Source organism: Malaya genurostris, chromosome 3, assembly GCF_030247185.1.
Source record: "Malaya genurostris strain Urasoe2022 chromosome 3, Malgen_1.1, whole genome shotgun sequence".
In the NCBI taxonomy this organism is placed as follows: domain Eukaryota; kingdom Metazoa; phylum Arthropoda; class Insecta; order Diptera; family Culicidae; genus Malaya; species Malaya genurostris.
In genome coordinates, this window is record NC_080572.1 from 234,551,070 (window position 1) to 234,579,068 (window position 27,999).

At 40.5% G+C, this 27,999-nt stretch overlaps 1 protein-coding gene across 1 annotated transcript in view; it reads left to right on the plus strand.

Moving 5' to 3' along the window:
• Window positions 1-27,481, plus strand: part of LOC131434245 (nose resistant to fluoxetine protein 6-like) — a 39,267-nt gene extending 11,786 nt beyond the window's left edge. The window contains exons 3-9 of the mRNA XM_058600899.1: window positions 11,541-11,718; window positions 11,782-11,880; window positions 11,942-12,135; window positions 12,189-12,730; window positions 25,952-26,102; window positions 26,756-26,942; window positions 27,006-27,481. Coding sequence (XP_058456882.1) covers window positions 11,541-11,718; window positions 11,782-11,880; window positions 11,942-12,135; window positions 12,189-12,730; window positions 25,952-26,102; window positions 26,756-26,942; window positions 27,006-27,418 — 1,764 coding nt within the window. The 3' untranslated portion in view covers window positions 27,419-27,481. The remainder of the gene's footprint in view (window positions 1-11,540; window positions 11,719-11,781; window positions 11,881-11,941; window positions 12,136-12,188; window positions 12,731-25,951; window positions 26,103-26,755; window positions 26,943-27,005) is intronic.
• Window positions 27,482-27,999: the final 518 nt, after the last annotated feature.

Sequence of the window (27,999 nt, forward strand, 5' to 3'; positions counted from 1 at the left end):
GAAATCATGTGCAGCGTGTAATGAGAATGATCACAAACTGCGGAACTGCGATAAATTTAAGAATTTAGGCCTAGATCAAAGAAGACAACTGGTGGAACGTTTGAAGCTTTGTCAACATTGTTTGGGAAGTCACGGTAAGTGGCCGTGTAGATCCAAACAGTTGTGTGAAATCGATGGTTGTAAAGAGTATCATAATAGTCTGTTACATACAAAGCCAATTCGCTCAGTTCAACGAACAGTTTCCACTGGTGTTATTTCCGCTCACTGCTCTAATCAGGAAAATATTCTCTTTAAAGTAATTCCTGTCATTCTGTCACATAAAGGAAAGTCTATTTCAACCTTCGCATTTTTGGACGACGGATCTAATCTTACGTTGATGGAAGAAGAAATCGCTGAAGAGCTGGAGTTGAATGGAAATGTCACTCCACTATGCATCCAGTGGACAGGAAGTGTGACAAGAAAGGAGTCGACCTCACGTGAGGTTCAAGTGAGCATTTCGGGCACTCGTTCTCAGCAATACACTATTTCAGGTGTTCTCACGGTTCCTCGCCTTGACCTTCCTCATCAAAGTTTGGATTACGATTATCTAGCCAACAGATTTGCTCACCTGAAGAGGCTTCCAGTTAGTAGTTATTCGAATGCAATACCTCGGATTCTTATTGGTTTGGATAATGCGAAACTGATCATGACTTTAGACAAACGTGAAAGGCATTATCGTGAACCTGTTGCAGCTAAAACACGCCTTGGTTGGACGATTTTTGGTGGCGAACAAAAAGAAACACAGCAAACCCATCATGTATCGCTTCATATGTGCGATGGCACTACAGATTTTTTGCTCCATAATCTTGTCAACCAATATTTTGATGTTGAAACCGTGGGTGTAAAACCTCTGATTTCGCTGGAATCGCCAGAAGAACGACGTGCCAAGCAGATCTTGTTCGATACTACTAAGCGTACTGAATCAGGAAGATTCGAATGTGGGTTGCTATGGAAGAGTGATACTATTGACCTACCAGATAGTTACGCAATGGCCACGCGTCGTTTAGTTTGCTTGGAGAAAAAAATCTGTAAAGATCAAAGCCTGAAATCGAAAATCTTAGAGCAAATTGACGAGTATCTGCAGCGAGGTTATGCCCACAAAGCAACAGAGAACGAGTTGCGTAATTCGGAAAATTATCTCGTTTGGTATTTACCACTTGGTATTGTTTCTAATCCTCGCAAGCCGGAAAAATTGCGTATCGTGTGGGACGCTGCAGCACGAGTGGGAGATGTATCTCTGAACTCAGTATTGTTAGCTGGACCAGATTTGTTGACTCCGCTGCTAAAGGTTATGTTTCAGTTCCGCCAACGGCAGTACGCTGCAGTAGGAGATGTTCGGCAAATGTTTCACCAGTTATTGGTTAGGAAAGAAGACCGACAGGCGCAAAGGTTTCTCTTCCGCCCAAAGCCGGATCAAGCACCAACAGTTTATGTCATGGACGTTGTTATCTTTGGTGCATCGTGTTCGCCATGTCTGGCGCAACATGTAAAAAACACTAACGCGAAAGAGTTCGAAAAGCTGTACCCTGAAGCCTCATCGGCTATCATTAATAACACTTACGTTGATGACTTTCTGGATAGCCGAGATACGGTAGATGAAATAGTGCGAATCATAAAAGATGTGCGATACGTTTTCGATAAAGCGGGATTTGAGATACGGAACTGGCAGTCAAATTCTCAGGAAGTTCTCCGACGGGTCGGGGTTGACGTATTAGAAACAGCGAAACGTTTTTCAATAGAGAAGTCAACGTTAGCAGAGCGAGTGCTTGGAATGTCATGGAAACCAAAGGAGGATTTATTCGTATTCGCCACACAGTTCCGCGAAGATCTTCTACCGTTATTATCTGGTAACGTCGTACCCACCAAGAGGCAGGTTCTCAGGGTTGTGTTGAGCCATTTTGATCCGCTCGGCATCGTAGCTAACTACACAGTACACGGAAAAATATTAATACAGGACGTTTGGAGATCCGGTGTAGATTGGGATGACCCAATAAAAATGGAAAATTTCGAAAGTTGGCAGCGCTGGGTGAGTTTGAATCAAAATCTGTCGAAAGTTCAAATTCCCAGATGCTACTTTCCGAACTACAAGTTAAGCAGCTACGAAACACTGGAGCTGCACGTTTTTGTTGATGCGAGCTTGTTAGCCTATTGTGCCGCAGCTTACTTCAGGATTGTTGACGACGGTGTACCCCGCTGCGCTCTAGTAGCTGCCAAGACGAAAGTGACTCCTTTGAAACCTCAGTCTATACCACGCAACGAATTATGCGCCGGTGTGCTTGGTGTAAGACTTGCCAAAAGTATTCAAGAGCATCATTCGATACCAATCCAGAAACGTTACCTGTGGACTGATTCAACAACAGTTCTCTCTTGGCTAAGAGCAGACCCACGGAAATACCGGCAATTTGTAGCCTTCCGAGTGGCAGAAATTCAGACGGAAACCAGTATAAAAGAATGGAAGTATATCCCATCGAACCTGAATCCTGCAGACAAAGGTACCAAATGGGGAAACGGGCCTTGTTTCGACCCGAGAGACCCGTGGTTCTGTGGACCAGCATTTCAACTTCGACCGGAGTGTGAGTGGCCACGTCAACCGTCCAGATTTTCAGACCCACCGCAAGAAGTCAGAGTGATGCATCACCATGCAGCAGTTTGTGATTCAGTCATACAATTTTCAAAGTTTTCGCGATGGGATGACTTGTTAAAAAAACTTGCCTATATTTACCATTTTATACATTGTTGTCAAATAAAACAAAAACGATTGACAAGTAATGGATTCGTCACCTTAAATCAAACAGATTTTGTTGCCGCTGAAGCAAGCTTGTGGCGAATAATTCAAAAGCAAGAGTATTTCGAAGAAATCAAAATTCTTCACAAGAACGTTGATAGACCCAATAGCGAGAAGCAGCCCTTGAAAATAAGTAGTCCAATCGGAAAGCTGTCACCATTTCTAGACGAAAAAGGTGTAGTTCGTATGCAAAGTCGGATCAATATTACTGCGGCTTACTATTCCTTCGATTTTAAGAATCCGGTAATCGTTCCTAAAGAATCCCACGTCACGAATCTGCTGATCCTTAAATACCATCAACGTTATGGACACGCTAACGAAGCTATCGTCGTAAACGAGCTGCGTCAACGGTATTACATACCCAAGCTTCGATTCGTAGTGAAAAAGGTCGTAAAACAGTGCATGTGGTGCAAAGTCTATCGGGTGAGGCCGACAGAACCTAAGATGGCTGCATTGCCGCACACGAGAATTACCCCGTACGTTCGCCCGTTCACATTTACGGGCTTGGATTATTTTGGACCGCTGATCATAAAGCGTGGACGCATTAATGAAAAACGATGGGTGGCACTCTTTACGTGTTTAACTATTCGCGCCGTGCATGTGGAAGTAGTACATACTTTGTCAGCTGATTCCTGTAAAATGGCAATTCATCGTTTCGTGGCTCTCAGAGGAGCTCCGCAGCAAATTTATAGCGACAATGGAACAAATTTTCGGGGAGCTTCTCGCGAACTTGCAGACGAAATCAAAGCTATCAATAGGAAACTAGCCCCAGTGTTTACCAACGCGGAAACTGAGTGGTTATTTAACCCTCCTTCCTCCCCTCACATGGGCGGTGTGTGGGAGAGAAAGGTACGTTCGATCAAAGATGCGTTGAAATCTCTTCATCATAAACATCACTTGAACGACGAAGAATTGATGACCTTTTTATCGGAAGCTGAGATGATAGTCAACTCGCACCCTCTGACTTTTGTACCAATAGAAGATCCATCTGATGAAACCGTGACACCAAATCACTTTTTACTCATGAGTTCGAGTGGTGCCAACGTATCTACAAGAATATCCATAAAGGAAGAAGTACCGCTGCGAGTCAACTGGAGACTGATGCAACATCTGCTCAACCAGTTTTGGAAGGGTTGGATTAAGGGTTACCTGCCCACCATAGCGCGCAGAACAAAGTGGTTCAATGACGTGCGTCCGCTTCAGGAAGGGGATCCGGTGGTCATTGTAGACGAAGCAGTACGTAATGGTTGGTTGCGAGGTCGCGTTGTCAAGGTTTATCCCGGAAAGGATGGACAGGTAAGAAAAGTGGACGTCCAGACTTCTTCAGGCGTATATCAACGACCAGCGATCAAAGTAGCCCTGCTTGACATCATAGAAGGAAGTAAGACCATTACAGAATAAGGTATTACGGGTCGGGGTGTTACGGAATAAAGGCGATAGGCCCTTTTGATCGAGCAAATTATATCGACGTGAAAAGATATCGACGCAATGCGTCATATCCAGTTATGGTGACAGGTCATATAAGATAAAGAAGAAGAAAGTTAGAAACTAGTTAAGCCGTCTGTTCTGATTTAATCTAAAGGTTAATTGTATTTCCAATTCAAAGCAGTTCTTTGATTTAAAGATTATTCTACGTAATTAACTGTAGACGATTACAGTTCAAGGTTGTTTATTTTATTCGATGAATTGATTAATAATACTAACTGAATTTATGTATTTCTATTAAATAACCTAAAATCACAGACAGTTATCACAGCTAATTGGAAAAGCCTAAAGAAAATGTATACTTAAATCTAAATAGTACGGATACGTAAGTACGTTTATTAAATGAAAAGGATGTTTGCTAACGGAATAATTCTATGAGCAGTATATAGATATTCATTGTATAAACACGTGGTTCTCTTTGGATTTATTTGATGGTTAGGAAACTAATTTGTAAGTTGATTTCATTTCATTATTAATTAGATACAATAAAAGTATATTTGCAGTCGAGTTGCGGAAAACCGAACTACGGAAAAGTTTACAACAGATCGGTTCAACCATCCAGGAGAAAAATGAGTAACACTGTTTTAATTTCGTTTCACATATCATCCTGTAGTTCCGCAAACAGAAGTCAAATCCAAACATAATTCAGAAACCTTGTTTAGGAGCATACGACTTTTCGTATGAATCTGAGTTTGTAGAAAACGGTTGAGTCATCTCCGACGAAAATTGAGTGAAATTATTTGTCACACACACATTTGCCGATCTCGACGAACTGAAAAATTTTCTAAAGTTTGAGCGAAATCTATACCTATTTTTTATATATATAAAAAAAGATAAAAATAACCTAAAACTAAATTTCAACAAATATTTTACTATTATTGAGGAAATTAGAATTAAAAAAAAGTACGGGTGTGTAATGTCAGAGACATAACTGGATGTCGTGAATACGAATATGACACGCTTTATTTATGCTTCCGAATTCTAATTGGTAGTTCAACGATTGTTTTTGAATTGTGCAACTTTCCCCTCTTTCATTAGTAGAAATTTAAACGATGCGCCTAGCCTAATTACAGATTAGTTACATTAAACATTCTGAAACGCAATTAAATATTATGAAATAAGCAGTATAGTTCTTTATAATAAAAAATGGTGACGATTTGAGTTAGTTCAGCACGCAGACTCTGAATTCTAAACCCATATTCCAGAACTAAGCTCTAAAACACGACTACCAGAATGGGTTTTATAGAGTACAGTAAAGTAAATTTCCGCATAATTCTTTAGGAGTATTATTATGGTTCTAAAAAGAACCGAATAGAAGAAGTCTGGAATAAAGAACTGAATCCTGAGTTCAAGAACTAAATTTAGAACCAATAACAGACTCAGAATCCAGTTTCAATTCTAGAATTACAATTTCGAAACTCAAATTAGTTCCGGAATACAGTTCCAGAATCCAGTTTCAGCACGCAGGCTCTCAATTCTAAACCTATTCGCGGAACCAAAATCTGAAAATTGAACTTCTCGTTACGACTACCGAAAACCAAATGATGGCAGGTGCTCTCTCCGTCGCTGTTGGTTTATGTACCGTTTACACTTCTGCTGGCTGCCAGCATGCTGGTGTCAGTGTACTGCCCTCTTAGGAAAAAGACGTTCAACGGTGGTCCTTCGTTGGTCTAATACTTTGGATCATTGGACCACAGTTGAACGTTTTTTCCTAAGAGGGCAGTACACTGACACCAGCATGCTGGCAACCAGCAGAAGTGTAAACGGGGCATTAACTCTCGCGATGGCAGTCTGCTCGCCTTGAAGGCCAGCGAGCGAATGAAAGTTGCTACCTGGGCGTTTGAGGTTTTAACCACGCAGAAGGTGCTCTCTCCGTCGCTGCTGGTTGATGGTTTAACTCTCGCGATGGCAGTCTGCTCGCCTTGAAGCCCAGCAAGCGAATGAAAGTTGCTACCTGAGCGTTTGAGGTTTTAACCACGCAGAAGGCGCTCTCTCCGTCGCTGCTGGTTGATGGTTTAACTCTCGCGATGGCAGTCTGCTCGCCTTGAAGCCCAGCAAGCGAATGAAAGTTGCTACCTGAGCGTTTGAGGTTTTAACCACGCAGAAGGCGCTCTCTCCGTCGATGCTGGTTGATGGTTTAACTCTCACGATGGCAGTCTGCTCGCCTTGAAGGCCAGCAAGCGAATGAAAGTTGCTACCTGAGCGTTTGAGGTTTTAACCACGCAGAAGGCGCTCTCTCCGTCGCTGCTGGTTGAAGGTTTAACTCCCACGACGTCTGCTTCCATCGAACGCACGAAAAGAAATGATCGATTTTCACCACGGTTCCCCTTTTATACGCATTCAGTTGAAGATATGTGCCTGACTACCTCAAAATCGTCGTCCTTGCGCGAAAAACCCAAGCGAAAGTAAAGAGTTCTCCGCATTATTTTGAAATTTTGAGAAAACTTAATTTTTGAGTTGTTTGTGGTTATCTCACACTGTTGAAAATATTATCCTAAATTCCTGATCATATTTTTGATGAAATGGTGAAAGAATTATGTTATTATGTTGCTACCATTAATACAAGTCGAGATATTCACGATTAAGTTCTCCCCATTCTTCCATATGGCTAATTTTGAAAAGGCACCCCATAGTAAAGTAAGTCGTATTCACGACAAAATGATGAAAACATGAACAGTAACCCTTGACGACAATAAACGATTTCATTGCACAGAACTACACCGAACTTTTGATGAGTGCTACACTAGTGGTATCGGTTCAGAAAAAGTGTAGCACTGGTGTAGTGCAATTGGTGAAAACGCACGGTTTCAGTACAACCTTCGCTACACCGGTGCAATGCAATTTAAAAACGAAAACGACATAAGGCAACAGTAAGAGTGGTGGTTTCTCTGTGGTGCTCAGGAGATAATATTATACCCGAGCTTCAAATTTTCTCCACTCAACTTTTCGGACATCAGTATACCGTTTTTCGTATCGATCGGTCCCCGGCTAACAGTCATAAAACTCGTGGAGGTGGTGTCTTGATAGCTGTGTCTAAAAAATTGAATTGTTACATCGATCCCTCAGCGATCTCTGACACCATTGAACAGCTTTGGATTGTCGTTAAGCTGCCACAAGTTGCTGTCAGTATTGGTGTGATTTACCTGCCACCAGATCGGAAAAATGATTTTATAAGCATATGTGCACATGTAGACTCATTGAGCTCGATTTCATCACGTTTCGATCCTCACACTCCTGCACTTCTTTTTGGCGACTACAACCAATCCGGTATTCAGTGGCATTTCTCAGAGAAAGGCTTACCGTACATTGATCTATTGCACTCGCATATGTCAACCGCCAGCAGCGCTCTTTTTGACGGGTTTAATCTAAACGGGTTCAACCAAATCAACGATCTGCTGAATCGAAATGCTCGCCTGTTGGATCTTGTTCTCGCCAACGATACCGCCACACCAATCATCACCGTTTCATCGCCGATTGAACCTCTTACGGACCTCGTCGCTGATCATCCCGCCATTGAAGTTTCTCTCAGAATACTGACACCAGTCGTCTATGAAGAGTCTGCTGTACTGCATTACCCAGATTTTCGACGAGCAGATTACAACGTTTTGAACGATTTACTCTCTCAAACAAATTGGCGCGCTCTTGATGCAATTTCCTATATCAACGATGCTGTAGAGTATTTCAGCGAAGCAGTTGAGTTCGCTATTTCCTGTGCTGTTCCCCCTAAACGACCTACACAGAAGCCACCTTGGTCTAATAGTCGGTTAAGTGCATTCAAGCGTGCTCGATCTGCTGCCCTTCGAAAATACTGCAACTCCCGTTCTGCTTACTTTAAACGCCAGCTAAATTTTCACAGTAATAGGTACCGCCACTACAATCGCTTTCTCTATACTCGATATGTAAGACGAACCGAGGAGAACCTTCGCCGAAATCCAAAACGTTTTTGGTCGTTTGTTAACTCGAAACGAAACGAAACCGGCTTACCGCGCTCTATGTTCTTAGAACAGGAAACAGCCAGCAATGATAATGAGAAATGCATTTTGTTTGCGCAACACTTCAACCATGATTTCCACGATCATTGTGCCACATCGAGACAGATAGAAGAATCCACAGTCAGTATGCCACGTGATGTGTTTAATTTCGACATACCTCACATCACAGATGACATGGTTACAGCTGCCTTACTTCGACTAAAGTTATCGTTTGCTGTCGGTCCGGATGGAATCCCATCTTGTGTGCTAAAACGTTGTTCTGAAGCTCTAATCCGTCCGTTAGCAATACTATTTAATCTCTCGGTTCAGCGAAGTGAGTTTCCCCTGCGTTGGAAGTCATCCCATATGTTTCCGACAAACGTAATGTTGCTAACTATCGAGGAATAACATCATTGTGTGCTTGCTCCAAGTTGTTTGAAATCATCGTGAACGACATTTTGTTTTCCTGTTGCAAAAATTATATAGATTCTCAACAACATGGCTTCTTTCCAAAACGGTCGGTTTCGACAAATCTCATGCAGTTCACTTCAAACTGTTTACGGAATTTGGACTGCGGGTTGCAGATTGATGCGGCTTACATCGATCTTAAGGCGGCATTCGACCGTGTAGATCATGGAATCCTTCTAAAGAAATTGGAGTTACTTGGCGTTTCTACTCGTGCAGTTTGTTGGTTCCTATTTATCGCAACGCTGTGTGCGAGTTTTAATTGGCTCAGGTATGTCGGATGAATTTTCGAACCTTTCTGGAGTTCTACAAGGTAGCATACTCGGCCCGCTGCTGTTCTCGATCTACATAAACGATGTGTCTCGGCTTTTGCCACTGGATTGTCGATTATTTTACGCAGACGATACAAAAATTTTTCAAATCATCAAGTGCATTTCGGACTGCATCGAATTACAAAAAATGCTGAATGTATTCCAAAATTGATGCTCTAACAACCTTTTGGACTTAAGCGTCGAAAAATGCAGGATTTTTTCCTTCCACCGTAAAAAAGCTCCAGTTGCTTTCGATTACAAAATATTAGGACGCTCCCTCGCCCGAACAGAGCACATTAAAGATCTTGGCGTGATTCTGGATCGTGAAGTTACTTTCAAACTACACTATGACAACATCATTCGTAAAGCAAACCGACAACTGGGCTTCATCATTAAGATTTCGTCCGAGTTCCGTGATCCGTTATGTTTGAGATCCCTATATTGCTCGCTGGTTCGGTCATTGCTCGAATCTAATGCGATTGTATGGTACCCGTTCCACTCTAATTGGATTACCAGGATTGAGGCAATTCAACGAAAATTCGTGAGATACGCATTGCGGTTTTTACCTTGGTCTGATCCAACGCAGCTACCGTCATACGAGGACCGTTGCCGTTTACTAAATCTTGAACCTTTGGAATTGAGAAAAGCATATGCTCAAGCATCATTTGCTGCGAAACTGCTTTTGGGTAGTGTAGACTGCCCTGCTTTACTCGAGCGACTAAATTTGTATACTCCTGAGAGGCCTCTTCGACAATGACCTTTTCTGCTATTGGAAACTCGTAACAAACTATATGGTCAAAATGAACCATTCAGATCCGTTTGAGTACGATTCAATGAATTTGCCGAAAATTTAATTTCAACGTGTCTTCTAATGTTTTTTATCTTAGATTACTTGATCGTTTTCGTGTTGTCTACCGTAATAATGTACTTTAAGTTTTACTTTTACATTAAAATTTTTTATTCATTAAGACATACATTGTCAGATGAACTATAAAATAAACAAATAAACAAATAAACCTCTTATATCGCATTACAATGTCAGACTAGAGTCAAGCTCAACAGGGTCTTCTTCCCTCGCTAGTGTTTCCAAGTCCGTTCCCTAGGCTGTAATTTCGCTAGATAGTAGATAGGGACAGAGGGAATCTCGTTAATCCATTCATGCGCGTCACTAATTAGATGATGAGGCATCCCGCATACGCATGGGCACCAGATGGCTGACTAAACGCTGCCAGCTGGAAAAATATGGCTCGCAGACATTCTGGTGACCGACTGCCTCACCGCTGCCAGATACACAACTAAAACAATATAACCGTATCCACCAGGATTTTTCCACATTGAAATCTTTGACATTTTCAGCGAAGGTGAGAAGATGAAAACGCTCGGCTAACTTAGATACAGGCGACTTTGTTTTGTCAAATTGGATTTGACAACCGTCACTGAATCAATTTTGGTAGCCGTCTGGTGGCCATGGCTGCCCAGGTTTACCCGCGCTTGCTTGAATTTCTTCACGTTGACATTCAGAGAACTGGGCAGAGATCACATTGTGTCAACACCTGTTGAGGCCATCACAATGCTTTGGTTTAATTAGACAGTTGGATTCCCTCAGCCGTGCCAGTTCCGAATTGACTGTTTATTGATGATTACAGTGCACAGTACGTACGAACTAAATGGATCGCACCAAACACGTTAAGGCAAAACCCAACAACGGAACGCAATCGAGCTCACTCGAGCGACCGATGGTAAGATAAGAGCGCGAGTCATCCCAGTCTTCAGAGTCAATCCTTATCTCGAAGTTACGGATCCGATTTGCCGACTTCCCTTACCTACATTATTCTATCGACTAGAGACTCTACATCTTGGAGACCTGCTGCGGATTCGGTACAAGCTGTTGAGAGTTTGCGTGTTCCAATCCAATCCAAATCAATGCAAACGTATGCTTAACAGGCTCCGGAATAGTAACCGGATTCCCTTTCGCTCGTTTAATATATACTAGCGACTCTGACAGTTATGTGACTGCGCCACATGAATTAACCAGGTAACATAATAACACACAAAAAAGGATATGATGTGATCACTGTGACAAACTTTGCATTCCACATACTGATGCCGTTTTTCATTGAAAAACACTGGTGTCGTGGATTGCTCTGATTTTGCACTTTCGAGCAGAAATGCAACACTCTGATGATGTTTCATTGCGATTTCTGCTCGAAAGTGCAAAACCAGAGCAATCCACGCCACCAGTGTTTGTCAATGAAAAACGCCATGAGAGAAAGCCGAAATAACTTGCAAGACATTAATGATACGGTATTAAACGGAAAGTTCAACAGGAACTTAGGCAATAAAAAATCGATATTTTGAGCTCCAACTCTGTATATAACCCTTCAAGTATTATTCAACATTTTTACGTTCATTAAGTTCAAGCTTTGTTAACTAACTAAATTTGCATGTTTTTTTTTTTACTAACCTAATGTAAACCTGAACTAGGTCACGGTTCAGTCCGATTACTGGGTGAATGAATTTGAACCGTATAATCAGACCTATGGAAAACTGTTGAATTCATGCGTGAACAATCGACTGAAACGGGACCACAATTTCACCCAACTTGGCTATTCGGAAATTATGTATTGCACCAGTGAAGAGTCGTTGGAAAAACGGAGCGAAGGTTTGATAATGCTATCGTCCTCGATAATAGTGAAATCAATGACTTTTAACCTATGTGTTACAGATTGGCTGACAGTTTCGTTTCTAGCAATTCTAATTACAATCACATTAGTTACGTTAGGCACCAGTGCTATAGATCTGTTCGCTGACTGCTCTCTCAAAGGTACCTCAATAACAGAAAATGTACATAACGAATGTGCTTTGATGCTACTTCAAATTTTCAGATAATTTAATTGTTACGTCCTTCTCAATTCAACGAAACTGGAGTCGACTTTTAAAGGAATCGAAGAGCCAACTTTATCAAGATTTCGGATACATTGACGGACTTCGAGTAGTGATCAATATCTATACGTTGATTGTGCATTGTACGATGATCGGCTTATTCATTCCATTAAATAATCCAGAGTTCGTGGAAAAGGTATTTGTCGGGTTGCTTCCCATGCGTTATCTAAAATTAATCCTTATTTGCAGAGTCTGAAAAATCCTTTCATGCTCACTTTCGTCGAGACAGCACCGGTAAGCGTTCAAAGCTTTTTCGTCATATCTGGGATGCTGCTGACAGTTAACTTCCTGAAGGATATTGAAAAGAAACCCCAGATTGATCCTAAATACTTCCGATCAAAAATAATAACTCGACTTATCCGTTTGCTGCCGGTATACTATTTCTTTCTCCTGCTGACTCTGGTCGGAGATGGCCTACCGGGTATGCATTTGAGACTCAACGGCTTCAAAGCCATCTTATTGGAACAGCGAATATGCTGGAGATATGGATGGAAAAATTTTCTGTTTCTGCATAATTTTCCATCGGATGAGGAAATATGTTTCATTCATGGTTGGTATCTGGGTGCGGATTTTCAACTATTTCTCGGAACATTAGCGTTGCTGGCCCTCATATGGAAGTTTCCCCGGAAAGTGAAAGTTTTATTATGGACGATGGCGATAGTGTCGATAATCATACCGGCAAGTGTGGTTTACTACCAGCAACTGGAACCGGTGATTCCCGTAAGGTTAAGGTAAGTGTTCAATTACTTTTGTAAACGAACTGAGTCGCTTTTGTGCAAGATGAATTACTTTCGAATTGAAGATTAGATTTTCAATTCGTTCGGTTATCTAGCTGAATTTAATTATTATGTTCAAAAATACATGGGGAATTTGCTCAAGTATCAAATGAAACTTATTGAAATTTCAAGATGTTCTACAATTGTTTAGGAATTGTTTTTGATGTTAGATATGTTCAGAAAGATTTTAAAATATATTAAAATTTGTTGTGCAACTTATCACTGTTAAGTTTCACAATACTACCGAAAAAATCACTGAAGAATAACTTTAAGTACATCTCAAACAATTGTGCAGCAAATCACCAACTTGTTCATGTTTCACTAGCAGTTATAGAAGTTCTGAAAATATTTTCACATCGTCATGTAAAACGAGAGTAATTATAACAATTGTGCAACTTATCGAAAATTTTCCAAACAGCACAATATAAGTTGAAATTGCTTTAAATCTCTTGTGGAAGAAAAATAAGCGAAATGATGCTCTCCGCAAGGCAAAAAATGATAAGCCGAATTGAGAAGCTTGCTGTAAAAAATATGTATCTGCTAAGTCCGCATAGTTTCAACTGCCTCGTGACTATTTGGTCAGCGTATGCAGTTTTCTTCAGTTCTAGAGAAACAATGATATAAAATTCAAAACTTGTAAAAAAGGTTTTGAAGATATTGAACGATAAGTTAAGTTCATAATTACACTAATAATTATATATTTCCGTTTTGGTAACTTGTTTTTGCAACTCCAGCACATGGGCTTACCAAAATAATACCTACAGTGCGTATCACAAAAGTCGGACTCGCTAAGATGAATGACTATATTGTATTGTTGTTTTATTCAACTAGAAGATTCAAACTGACACAAAAAATATCTAAAACGTAGAGATTTAGATAATATAAGGGCACATTCAGTAGTGTTCTAGTTCTAGATGCATAATTTGTGCCAGTTTCAAAATTTAAATCTGAATTTTATAACAAGAAAAACTGGCAGCCCCAACAGTGTTTTATTCGTGTTTCAAATATACAAAAAATAGAACGGCATCGTAGACCAGTTTTAAATTTGACTGAAGAATTGGTCGAATAAATAAAACTAGAACGGCTTGCTAGGGATACGTTTGTTCCAGTTTCTGTTCTATTATAGATCTTCTATATTGAACTTTTAACTGCTGAATTTGCTCTAAGTCATTACGTTGCATGAACCATTTTGTATGCAACTCACATATTGAAAAATATTTAAGGAGAAGTCATTTAGAGATTTTTCAGGTTCAATAAAACATAAGTTTGATCAAAATCGTCAAAAAAGTTTAGGAATGTTTGAATACACGTATTTTAAGCACCACTCCGATGATTCTAATAAAAAATAATAGACTGTTATTTTCACAGAAATTGTTATACAATCATCAAACCACGTTAATTCAAAGGCGCTTGGAAATTTTGGGCGTACGAATACATGTTTCACAGTTCGTTGTCGATTTTTCATTTACAAAAACACAAAAGATCAATTCTAATATGAAACATTATCATTTTTCGATTATTTTACAAGGTCCATGTTTGTGTTAAGATCAGTTGTATTGAAAATCAAATGTGAAACTTATTCATTAGGAATTATGTTTGCATGTTTTTGTAAACGTCATTCCTTTCTTGTGTACACGCTGCCAAAAAATTACCTAATTTTAAGTACTTTTCACACAATAGAGGGGTTGTGTGCAGGAAGCTAATTTTGGGTAAAATGGGTTTTACTGATTTTTGAGTAAAAGCATCAATAGTACTGATTAGGTAGAAACTACGCAAGCGATATAAAAATCAACTTGGATAATTTGATTTCAGTTTTCGTTCGATGGTTTGAAAAATAAATCGCAAACAATAAAGTCAACTATGATTACTTTATCTATTTAATATTTATCTTTTTGCATATTTCAACAATGTAATTATGTTCAGATGGTTTGTTACCGTTACATTTACAAAATTCAGAATGAGTAATAAAATTAAATCTGTTCGCACTGTATTAAATCTACAGACTACATCATTGAACTGCCAAGGCTGCTCTATTGAGCTGCTGTGCTGGAACTGTACCGTTGAGCGATCGAACGCATCTCAATATCTTCCATCGCCTGAAATGATATTGCGGTGTAATTATTGTTTTAAAAAGAAATTATACAAAGCTACTCAGACTGCGATTGATGACAATCATTGAATTATTCTCCCAAAACCGGCAATTTTACAAAATAATTTCAATCTCTTCAAATCTGACCGATAGTTTCTGCGATGCAACACACAATTTCTTTTCACCCAACAGCAACTTATTGAAGTAAACTACACTGTTGAGTGAAAACTACTCAATCGATACAGTACTTTTCACCCAACAATTAAAAACATGCTTGATTACTTCATGTTAGGTGAATTTAAGTCAACCGTTGGATTTTTTTTGGCAGCGTGTACATTACGTAATAGTTCTCACGAGTTTCACAATTGTTTTTTTTTTCGATGAATTTACTACTGCCTTTGTGATGGGATCAACGCATGAGATTTTGTATCAGTTGCATAATCGTTGTGAGTAAATATTCGTAACCGGGTTCAATGCATAGGGCACTGGTCTTACAAACTAGTTGTCGTATGTTTGAGCCTCGACCTGGAAGGATTCGTAGTGTCAGTAGAATCGTAGCACCAGCCATGCAATGGTTCTGTACACTCTGAATCGGCTGCGAAGTCTGTTGAAACAGAAGGTCAAATTCCACCAAAGGAATGTAATACCAAGGCTTTGTAAATATTCGTAACAACAGTAGAACCTAGAAATATGTTGCACAAGACAGAAAAATTGCGCTTTTTCCATAACACAACAGTTACTAGAATAATACAGGACAGCAACTTAACATGCTACTTGGGTGGTTCATAGTTTCCGGAATGGTGTACGTGATTAGCGTATGCATTTCAAACCTTACTCTTCACTATACAAGGCCAGGCGTCAATTGTAAAATACAAAACTACCAGCGTAACTTTTTTCTCTTATAATTTTGAACGACAATTACTCAGTCATTTGTTGACGGACTTTCATAATTCAACCAAGGATGGCTTTTATCGTATCAAAGAACGTTCGCTGGCAACTCTTCAACGATTGAATCAGTGCCTTCAAAGAGAGTTGGAAATCATCGCAACAACAAAAACCCCGCATGGCTCATTTAACATAGAATCGACACCAGTGCGAGAGCGAATTTCTCTCGATGACATTTCTGAGAATCAAAGGTTGGCACGCCGCTGTGGGGATCTTCTCTGAAGCAACAAACGGTCACTTATTTTCGTTTCGCGATCCGATTCTATACAGGCAGTTGATAATTGCGATTGAATCATTTCACTATTGCCGCTTATTCTAACTATGTGCATATAATCTTTGTATAAGTTGTGTCTATGAAAATGTCTGTGAATGCTCCACACAAGGGTTTTGAAATATTGCAACCTAGTATGAGAATCATCAAGTTGAATCATCGACTCGATTTTCTGCTATAATTGTCAACTTGCGATTTTTTTTTATTCAGTAATATAATATAATATTAAGGCACACTGCTTAAGCTCTAAGATGCCAAGGGTATTTACTAATCTTAATTATGACTGGTTTTCGACTGGAGCGGTCTCCCGTGGACGATGATGGTGATGTTGCGAAAGAGAATGAAAAAAAGTAAATATTGTGGAAACGGGGTAGAAAAGGGGATGTGGGAACAAAATGTCTGAAAACGATAGAGATCTAATTAGTTGCCATTGAGATGGTGAAGAGACAGGGAAGGGGGAACGAAAAGGTTAGTGACAAAAAAAAAGATCTTGTTAGTTCCAATGAAGATGGTGGACAGGGACGGGGATCGAGAGAATCGGGCGGATGTTAGTTTCGAACCAGTGGGTGGAGATTATACTTTCTGAGCGAGGAATAACACATTACACTTGCATATTAATGTGTTTAAGGTACTGGTATATGAGAAGCATATATGAACTTTCCCGACTCGCCAACACATCCCGAACCGGAACCTCAGGCGGTCTACCTCGGGCCCTGAGGGATTCCAGTAGCTTCGACCTGGCGTCACGATACTCTACGCACGACCACACGACATGCTCGATGTCCTGATAACCGTCGCCACAGGTGCAGAGCCCGTTCTCCACGATCCCAATACGCCGGAGATGTGCGTTGAATGTATAGTGATTTGACATGAGCCGTGACATAACGCGAATGAAATCACGACTCACGTTCATCCCCTTGAACCAAGGTTTCGTCGATACCTTAGGGATAATGGAGTGTAGCCATCGTCCCAGTTCGTCATTCGTCCATGAAGTTTGCCAACTTTCGAGAGTTTTCTGACGAGAAATACTGAAAAATTCATTGAAGCAGATTGGTCTTTCATAAATATCACCTTCTAATGCGCCCACTTTAGCCAATGAGTCTGCCTTTTCATTGCCCAGAATGGAACAATGCGAAGGGACCCAGACTAACGATATTAAATAAGACCGTTCAGATAAAGTTCTCAAATGTTCCCGTATTTTCCCCAGGAAATATGGGGGATACTTTCCTGGCTTCATTGCCCGGAGAGCTTCTATTGAGCTTAGTCCGTGACAATGAAGTAATGGTCTTTGGGCAAGGTTTCAATGATCTCGAGGGTGTACTGAATAGCAGCTAATTCTGCGACGTAAACTGAAGCTGGATCACTGAGTTTGTAAGAAGCGGTGATGTTCTGATTGAAGATGCCGAAGCCTGTGGACTTGTCGATGTTTGATCCTTCAGTATAAAACATATTTTCACAGTTGACTGTTCTAAATTTGTTATTAAAGATATTAGGGGCCACTTGAGGGCGTACGTGATCCGGAATTCCATAGATCTCTTCCTTCATGGATGTGTCGAAAAACACAGCAGAATCAAAAGTATCCAAGAAATGAGCACGATTGGAAACAAATGAAGAAGGATTAATATTCTGAGCCATGTAATCAAAATACAAGGACATAAAATGGGTTTGAGAGTTAAGCTCAACTAACCTTCCGAAGTTTTCAATCACCAGAGGATTCAAAATGTCGCATCGAATGAGCAAACGATATGAGAGATCCCAGAACCGGTTTTTCAATGGAAGAACGCCAGCCAGCACTTCGAGGCTCATCGTATGAGTCGATTGCATGCAACCCAAGGCAATACGCAAACAACGATACTGAATTCTTTCCAGCTTGATGAAATGAGTGTTCGCCACGGATCGGAAGCAGAAGCATCCGTATTCCATCACGGACAATATCGTTGTTTGATACAACCTGATCAGGTCTCCTGGGTGGGCACCCCACCATGATCCGTTTATTGTACGAAGAAAGTTGATTCTCTGCTGGCATTATTGTTTCAGATACCTAATGTGACATGCCCAGGTGCCTTTGGAGTCGAACCAGACCCCGAGATATTTAAATGTGAAGACCTGAGCTATGGTTTCACCCCTTAGTTGAAGCTGTAGTTGTGCTGGTTCTCGCTTCCTCGAAAATAAAACCAGCTCAGTTTTCTCCGTAGAGAACTCGATACCCATTTGAAGAGTCCATGTCGACAAGTTGTCGAGAGTATCTTGTAATGGTCCTTGGAGATCGGCAGCTTTGGGTCCTATAATAGACACAACGCTGTCGTCGGCAAGTTGTCTTAGCGTGCAAGATGTGTTGATACATTCATCGATATTACTTACGTAAAAATGTATAAAAGGGGGCTTAAGCATGAGCCCTGAGGAAGACCCATGTAGCTGAATCGTATTGTCGACAAATCACCATGCTCGAAGTACATGTGTTTCTCAGACAATAGATTATGTAAAAAGTTGTTCAAAACTGGCGAAAGACCATGCTGATGCAACTTCTCAGATAGGATATTTATAGAAACTGAGTCAAAAGCCCCCTTAATGTCTAGGAAAACTGACGCCATTTGTTCTTTACGAGCAAATGCCATTTGAATTTCTGTTGAGAGCAACGCAAGACAATCGTTCGTTCCTTTAACCCTGCGGAAACCAAATTGTGTATCCGAAAGTAAACCATTAGTTTCGACCCAATTGTCTAGACGGAAAAGAATAATTTTTTCGAACAACTTGCGGATACAGGAAAGCATAGCAATCGGCCGATACGAATTGTGATCGGAGGCTGGTTTCCCTGGTTTTTGAATGGCGATAACTCTTACTTGTCTCCAGTCGTGTGGGACAATATTACCCGTGAGGAACTTGTTGAATAAATTCAGCAAGCGCCTTTTCGCGGGGTCAGGCAGATTTTTCAACAAGTTTAATTTTATTCTGTCTAATCCCGGGGCTTTATTGTTACATGACAAAAGTGCAAGTGAGAGCTCTACCATCGAAAACGGTGTTTCGTTTGTATTTGGTGTCGCGGCGCGGGTGATCTTCTGTTCCGGAACAGGGCCTGGGCATACTTTTTTAGCGAAATCGAATATCCAGCGGTTGGAATATTCCTCGCTTTCATTCGTGGTGTTATGATTGCGCATTCGTCGGGCTGTGTTCCAAAGAGTACTCATAGATGTTTCTTTCGTTAAGCCGTCTATAAACCGACGCCAGTAACCGCGTTTCTTGGCTCTAATCAAGTTCTTAGTTTTAACGTCTAACGCCGCGTAATTCCTATAATTATCAGGTGTTCCATTTTTTCTGAATATTTTATACGCGGAGGCTCTCTCCGCGTTAAAATTTGTGCACTCTTTGTCCCACCACGGGTTGGGAGGACGGATGTTAGTTTTTGCGCCGGGTACACGTTTCGTCTGAGCTTGAATCGCAGTATCGAGAATCAAGCCAGCCAAAAACGTGTACTCTTCCACCGGAGGAAGTTGTTGAGTTCTTTCAAGTTTCTCAGATATCGAAGTCGCATAGCTATTCCAATCAATATTTCGTGTGAGGTCATACGAAACATTGATTGTCTTCGATGGTTTTGAGCCGCTGGTGATTGATATTACGATCGGTAGATGATCGCTACCGTGGGGATCAGGAATTACCGCCCACGTGCAATCCAACCGTAGCGATGTTGAGCAAAGGGATAAATCCAAAGCACTTGGTCTTGCTGGTGGTGCAGGAATTCGTGTCATTTCTCCCGTATTCAAGATTGTCATATTGAAGTTGTCGCAAATATCATGGATCATAGCTGATCTGTTATCGTCGTCAAGACAGCCCCATCCCGTACCGTGTGAGTTAAAGTCTCCTAAAATCAACGTCGGTGCGGGAAGGAGCTCTATGATATCACTGAGCCGCCGATGCCCAACCAAGGCTCTAGGGGGAATGTAGATGGAAGCAATACAAAGGTCCTTACCTTTGATTGTAACATGACATGCGACAACTTCAATACCTGGTATCGAGGGGAGGTTAATTCGATAAAAAGAATAGCACTTTTTGATCCCTAAAAGTACTCCTCCATAGGGAAAACCTCGATCCAGGCGAATAATGTTAAAATCGTGGAAGTTTAAGGGTATTTCAGAGGTTAGCCAAGTTTCGCACAATGCAAATGCGTCACATTTCAGATTATTTACTAGAAATTTAAAGGAATCTATTTTTGGGATGATACTTCTGCAATTCCACTGTAAAACAGTGATTAGATCCGTGACCTCGGTGAATGATTTAGCCATCGAAGGATACAATCGCTGAGAGAAGGGGCCAATTTGCAGTCAACTGCTTCAAATATGTTTTTACTGTTGGCATGAAAGCAATTAAAATGCTTCTAAGAGGGTCTGAAATATTGAAAGTTGTAAAAATCCAGTCCACAACATCAGAGAACTTGATAAGTCCAGCACCTAGTTGGTTCTCTGGTAGATTTTCTGGGACGCTTGGGGATTTTGTAGTCCCGGGAAGTCGTGGGAATTCCATCTCGGAATTGAGCTTTCCGAGACCAGGAGCTGTTTGCTTCGGTGGTGTGTCCCGATTCCCGTTAGCTGTAACTTTTCGAAGCCCTTCGGAAGACACCTTCGAACCCTTACTAGGTAACTTATGAGAGGATTTATTGATTCTTTTCCTACAGCTATGAGGGACCGCCGAAGATGGCCCTTCCAAAGGGTCGTCAGAATCGCTCTCGTCAGTTGACAAGCAGGCATATGGGTTCGTTGTCTGTTTAGGAGGGGTGGCACTTTTAAGCATCTCGGCGAAGGAACGCTTGGAGTGCTCCTTTAGGGAACGCTTCATTCGATCACCTCGCAGTTTGTACGCAGGACATGCCATTATGTCATGCGGACCCTCCTTGCAGTAGAGACACTTTTCAGCATCCTTACCGCAAGAGGCATCTGCATGAGCTTCCCCACAGTTACCACAACGTGGCTTATTGCTGCAATGGGTAGCTGTATACCCCAATTGTTTGCAATTTGTACAATTCATTACTCGAGGTACAAACAGACGAACCCGGTCAAAGAGGATGAAGTTAGGCAAAGCCGATCCGGCGAAGGTCACACGATAAGAGTCTGATTGGGGATAAGACTTTGTTCCATCCCCTGCGATCGATACTGAATGCAATCGCTTGCAGTCCAGTATCTTGACGTTCTTAAGTGAGGGGTCCTTAAAACAACCCGCCCCGTACATAAGAATGTCCTCGCAAGTCAAACTCGAATCGGTGACCACAACGTCGATTTCGACTTCGCGAGCTGGCACGTAGACGCGGTACTCCAGCGTAAAAGGATCCTTTTGTACAAGCTCATTAGCCTGTTTTGAGCTAGTAAACAAGACCCTGAGCTTGTCTGGCCGTATTCTATCAATACTTTTTATAGTATTATATCGCGAAGTCAGGTCCCGCGATATTTTTAGGATATTTAATTTTTTTTCCTTAGACTTGGTCCGGAAATAAACCGCGTAAGGCCCGGCCGGGAGTGCAAGCCCATCGGGATAACTCTTTATGCGAGACTTATTGGTGCCAACAGAAGTCTCCATCTGATTATCGAGAAAGGGGGGGTCGGGATTTGAATTTGACATGTTGCGGAGCTACCTCCGCGCAGAAATAAATTTATCGGGGAGAAATGGAACGGTCGAATGCAGGGGGGAAAAAACTAAATAATAATACTTAACTTAAATCCAACGGGGCCACAAAGGCCCAGCCCTCGTCGATCGGCGTATCGCCGCTTCGATGGTGTGCAAAAAACCTCCGAGAGGAAAAAGCACACTCTTTTGTAATCCGCACAGTGATATCACATACACCGCTGGAACTGTTTTGATCGATCAAACAATCACCGGCTAACGGTACTGTTTCGATCGTCCGCACACAACAATGTGTATAATGTGCAAAAAACCTCTCACAGAAAAAAGCACTATTGTCTATTACACAATAGCGATCTAGTTTTGATCGTCCGGTCACTTTATCACACACGGCACTGGATTTCAACGCTTTCGCAGTAAACACAAAGCCCGTCCGTTCACTCGGAAGGTTGAAACGGCAATGGAACTTGCGATTCTCTCTTGGGAAATTCCACACAGCAACGATCATTATCAGACTGTAATTTTTTTTAAGGGCCGAGAAATACTCAGAGTATGAAGTGGAGCGAAGGAATGTAGAAAAATTCTCTCTCGGTTCATGCATTGAGAGATTCGAGTTCTTGTAGCATCTTCTACCGGATTGAAAATGTTGTATACAATATGGATAGCAATATAGCAGCTTCTGTGAAATTTTCGGCAATCACCAACACTGGATTCAACTACCAATCGATTCGGAAACATTTTACTTAAACTTGTATGTCAACGTCGTTTGTAAATATTTCAATAGCATACCAATGTGGAGTTTTTCTTTGTATCCAGTGGTTCTTAATATGCGAATGTGAAAATCAATAAAAGTAACAAAATATTTTGTGAGGATTGTTTCACATGTTTTCTTCCTTGTATTGTTGCCGTAGAATTTACCAAAACTCTTCGAAGATTATCAACGCTTTTTAACGAAGGATCCATCAAAATATATGGATCGTCTCTTGAATCGATTCACTTTTTAAAAAAATGTTTGTCAGTTTTTTTGCGAAAATTATTATTATAATATTAAATCGTCTCATTTGTCTAAAATTGATCTTTGATTTTAACTATCATAATCATTTACTTTCAGTTAAAGCATATATTTCAAATACTTAATAATATAAAAAAAAGTGGAATGGATAAAAAAATCAAATTGGTGAAATTTGCATTCACGAATTCCATCGTTGTGATCTTGAATCGACGCTGGGCTGTTGGTGTAGACTTTATCTTTCACATCGTCCCAAAGGAGGAACTCACAAGGTGATAAATTGCAAGAACTTGGTGGTTAATGTTTTTCTGAACCAAGTAACATTATTGAATAATGTTTGAATCTATCATTATCATTTGATTCACAAGGTTCGAAATGACATCCGGGAAGAAAATGTAAGTCACTAGTTTCGTATGAAATAAATTTTGCAAGTAGCGCTAGTTCCACAAGCTCGTGATTTGAATTATTTCCGTCATAAACTCATTGACAATTTCAAATCAAACGATGGCTTTTCGGTCGGTTGGGTTCTCGTCACAACATTTATCTTTCGTTAACGGTCATCGTTTCGAAGGGTATATCTTCATCTTCAGGGCACCTAACACATGGATCAATAAGTCCCGAGACTAACAATGGAAACAACATTTTTTTTGCAAAATTTTTTTTATTCATCAACATAATCACCTTTTAGGGTGATACAATGGTTCCAACGTTTTTCCAATTTTTCAATACCATGTTTATAAAAAAATTATCTTTCGCTTCAAAATAAGCTTCAGTTTCAGCGATAACCTCCTCATTTGAGCCAAATCTTTTTCCCTGGAGCAGTTTTTTAAGATCAGCAAAGAGCCAGTAGTCACGGGGGGCTAAATCTGGCGATTATGGGGGGTGGGGAAGCAGATCAAAGCCCAATTCGTTCAATTTCGCCATTGTTTTCATCGACTTGTGGCAGGGTGCATTGTCTTGATGAAAAAGGATTTTTTTTTCTCTGCATGTGCGGTCGTTTTTTTGCGATTCCTCCTTCAAACGCACCAGTAAGTCAATATAATAACCACTGTTGATCGATTTACCTTTTTCGAGGTAGTCAATGAAAATCACGCCATGCGTATCCCAAAAAACTGACGGCATGACTTTGCCAGCTGACTGCTGCGTTTTCGGACGCTTCGGACGGCTTTCGCCAGCTGTGCGCCACTCAGATGACTGCCGCTTCGACTCTGGAGTGTAGTGATGTATCCATGTTACGTCCATGGTCACGTAACGACGCAAGAAATCTTGTTTGTTGCGAGTAAATAGCGATAAACTGCTTTCTGAATCATCGACTCGTTGCTGTTATTGTTCCATCGAAAGCAATCGCGACACCCACTTGGAAAAAACCTTTTTCATGCTCAATTTTTCATGAAGGATAGTAAATACACTTCCAAATGATATCTGTGTCATCTCAGCAATCTCACGGAGCTTCACTTTACGATCTTTCATTATAATTTTTGTCACTTCACTCACATTTTCCGGTGTAACGGCTTCCACAGGTCTACCCGAGCGTTCCGCGTCATTTGTGTCGGTACGACCACGTTTAAACTCGGCGAACCACCGACAAATCGTTGCTTTTGATGGACAAGAGTCCGGACGGTGTTTTTACCCATTGAAAACAATGTTTTATCAAAACACGAAACTCGGTTTTTTCCATTTTTTAAACAAACTACAAAACGACTTTACTCCAACCTCGATAACTCAGCTGTTTCTGGTCGGATCGACTTAAAATTTTGATCCGTTTCAAGCAAAGGTTAGTACTCTAGAAAGACGTGGTTACTGGTTTACTACGAGCGCCATCTCTACTTTAGTCTCGGGACTTATTGATCCATGTGTTATGGTCTTATGCTTTAGTTAGTCATATGAATTTTCACGAAATACAATGGTTTCACAAAATGTACTTACAACGACAAGTAACATTTAAAATAGTTGATAGAAACACGGCTTCACTCCTCTGAAATCACAAAACGAAGCATACGAACACAACTTTTTAGTCGTTTTAAAGACAGCGAAAACGCAGGAGACAAGTAAATAGATTTTCTTGTAGAAAGTCAGTTTCCCCATACCAAATCCCATATAAACTTTAAACCTCGGACGCGAAAATACGAGGTCTGTTCAAAAAGTTCCCGGAATTTTTTAATTGCGCGCGTCTGGAGAGTCCGGTGGCCAAAAATTTTTTTTTATTGTGTTGGTACATATGTCCCTAATGTATGGTGAAATTTTCAGCTGTATTCATTGTTTACATTCTGTCTTGTAGCGGCTGGTGTAGACGTGTTTTTTTGAGCTCGGCGATTTTTGTTTTGGTGACGTTGGGTGCTTCCACGTGGACGATTGTGCTTTTGTTTCGACATCATAACCGTACACTCATGTTTCATCACCAGCTATGACCCTTTCAAGTAAATTTGGATCGTCGTTGACGTCGTTTAACAGCTCCTGAGCGATGGTAATGCGTTTGTTTTTTTGATCAAAATTCAGCAGTTTTGGAACGAATTTTGCTGCCACTTGTTTCATGCCCAAAACATTTGAAAAAAAATGATGACATGAGCCAACTGATATGCCAACTTCATCAGCTACTTCTCTAATAGTGATTCCATAATCATTTTCTCCACTTTTCCCACATTTTCATCGATTATTGACGTGCTGGGTCGACCGGAGCGTTCGTCGTCTTCAACGTCTTCGCGGCCATCTTGGAAACGCTTATACCACTCGTAAACACTCACCGTAGGCTCTCTGTAACATTTCGCACACTTGGTTACACTTTATTTCATTTTTCACGCAAAATTTAATACAAATTCTTCAATTCTTCCATTGTTTAAACTAACAAAAATCGCCGAGCTCAAAAAAACACGTCCACACCAGCCGCTACAAAACAGAATGTAAACAATGAATACAGCTGAAAATTTCACCATACATTAGGGACATATGTACCAACACAATAAAAAAAAATTTTGACCACCGGACTCTCCAGACGCGCGCAATTAAAAAATTCCGGGAACTTTTTGAACAGACCTCGTATAGTTTCACCGATCGAGCTAAAAATTTGCATAGTTTGTATATGACACAAAAGTCACATGAAATGTGTAATAAACGATGGAGCTGAGATGGCTAATGGTACCTTAACGCTCTTATGCTCGAGTGAACTTCTATTTGTCTGATTCCAAACTGTAGTTTATTCATTCATGATGACAATCTAGTTTTTCAATTTCAATTAATTTCCGTACTTCTCTGTAATTACAGTGAATTAAAATTTGTATTTTACTACCAAACCTTCTTGAATAACATATACATAACAAGCTACTGTAACATTCATGCATACGGAGCTGGAATTATTGTAGGATTCCTGTACCACTTTTCGCGGAACGGAAAATTGAATCTGGACAACTCAAAGGTATACCATTATGTGTAATTATATTATAAATAAAGTCATAAATAAAATACATCTAGATTCCCCAGTGTAATAGTAATGTAACTGAGCAGCCCGTGACACCAAAAGCGCCGTCTGCTTAAGAATGGGTGCGTAAATGCTCCTAAGATCTATGTATAAAGTTGTCTGTGCATTTCACACAATCACAGTAGCTAATGTAGCGTTTAAACTATTGCTGGCAACTTCTTGCTGGTAAATTTTTCAAAAATGATTTGAAACAATGAAATATGTCTTTAAAAATATTTAAATAATCATTCCTAGTTTTGATATTGAACATCTTCATACGGACGAATGCTTTCAACTGAGAAAAACATGAAATACGTACGAGAAGCTCAATATTTTCATTCCGTCGCCATCTCGAATTTCTTCACCAGCATCGCTTACCAGCATGAAATTTAGATCGTTTAGAAGCGTTTACATTATGCGTGCTGAATCCAGTATACTGGCACCAGTATGCTGGCATCCAGCAGAAGTGTAAACGGGGCATAATGAGAAAAAGTACACCCGTTTGTCACTAGTAGCGCTGTCAATGTCTCCGAATCCGAAGTGGGGAATCTGGGTTTACTTTATTTATTTTGTAAACTAAGTAAGAATATTCAATCTTACGTTTTTTTTAGCTTTACAGCCTGATGAAGAAAGCATCGGTACCCATGGCAGTGTTTGGTTTGTTTCCTGCATATTTGTACTATGAATATGACATTCCACGGCCATCATGGCTAACTATGATACAATTTGTTTTATTTCACAACTACGGCATTGTGGGCGTATCATTGTGTCTTATTTATTGCATCCGACATCCTCCAGGTAAGTGACAATAAGTCGTTCTAAGTTTGTTAGAACATAAAGACTATTTCGTTTTGATTGCAGGACCATTTCGTCAATTTCTTAGTTCACGTGTGATGACCACTCTCGGAAAGCTTTCATATAGCGTATATGTGCTGCATGTTCCATTGCTACGATGGATTCTCAATTACATACCAGTGATGGTGGATTTTTCTTTCACCAAAACATTCCTTTTGGTTACCGGAACTGTTATCGCATCCTATTTGCTAGGACTCGTTGTTTACCTTGTTATTGAGCAGCCGATTAATTTACTGCTGAAGCACTGGTTGATTGACAAAACGGAACACAGTTTTAAGGTGAAAACTGATGACAACCCAGACACTACTTCGGCTGTCAGCTCAAATTCTATTGTGAAACAGAATGGAAATGGCGAGCAATATGTGAAGAAAGCACTAAAACATAGAAAGGAAAACGTTTATCCGCGAGTGATGTTATAAAATTTAATCGACGACAAATGTTAGAACAAAGGTTATTATTGTAACTTATATGATGTTATAAAAACTATGCTGATGAAAAAAAGGAACTGACTTAATTTTTCTCGACGATTTCCACAGTGTCACTTTTTAGTGCATTCACGTACATTTCGTCATCCATAATTAGACAATGTGGTTACGTCAACATCTGGGTGTAGAACTTCTGTGCACGAGATTTTTCCTCCGTATATTGCCGTCCGTTGCGATTTTGAAGTAGGGCAACGGTATCCCCATTTATCTCGGCTACAGGAGTCATCTCATATACGAAAATCATAAACTAGAGTGGGATCGATAGATTGATTTAGAGGGTAAGGCTTGTTTCCGACAAAATCTTGACAGACTGAATTTGGAATAAAAAAAGAAGATGAACAACCGGTCCAATGAGCGTTTTGTAGATGGTCAATTTAGTGCGGTGGCGTACATTTCTCGATCGAAGGGTTTTTCTGAGTCCAAAGTACGCACGATTTCCTGCCAAAATACGTCTCTGAATTTTTCTGCTGTTGTCATTATCGGCGGTCACCAGTGAGCCCAAATACACGAATTCG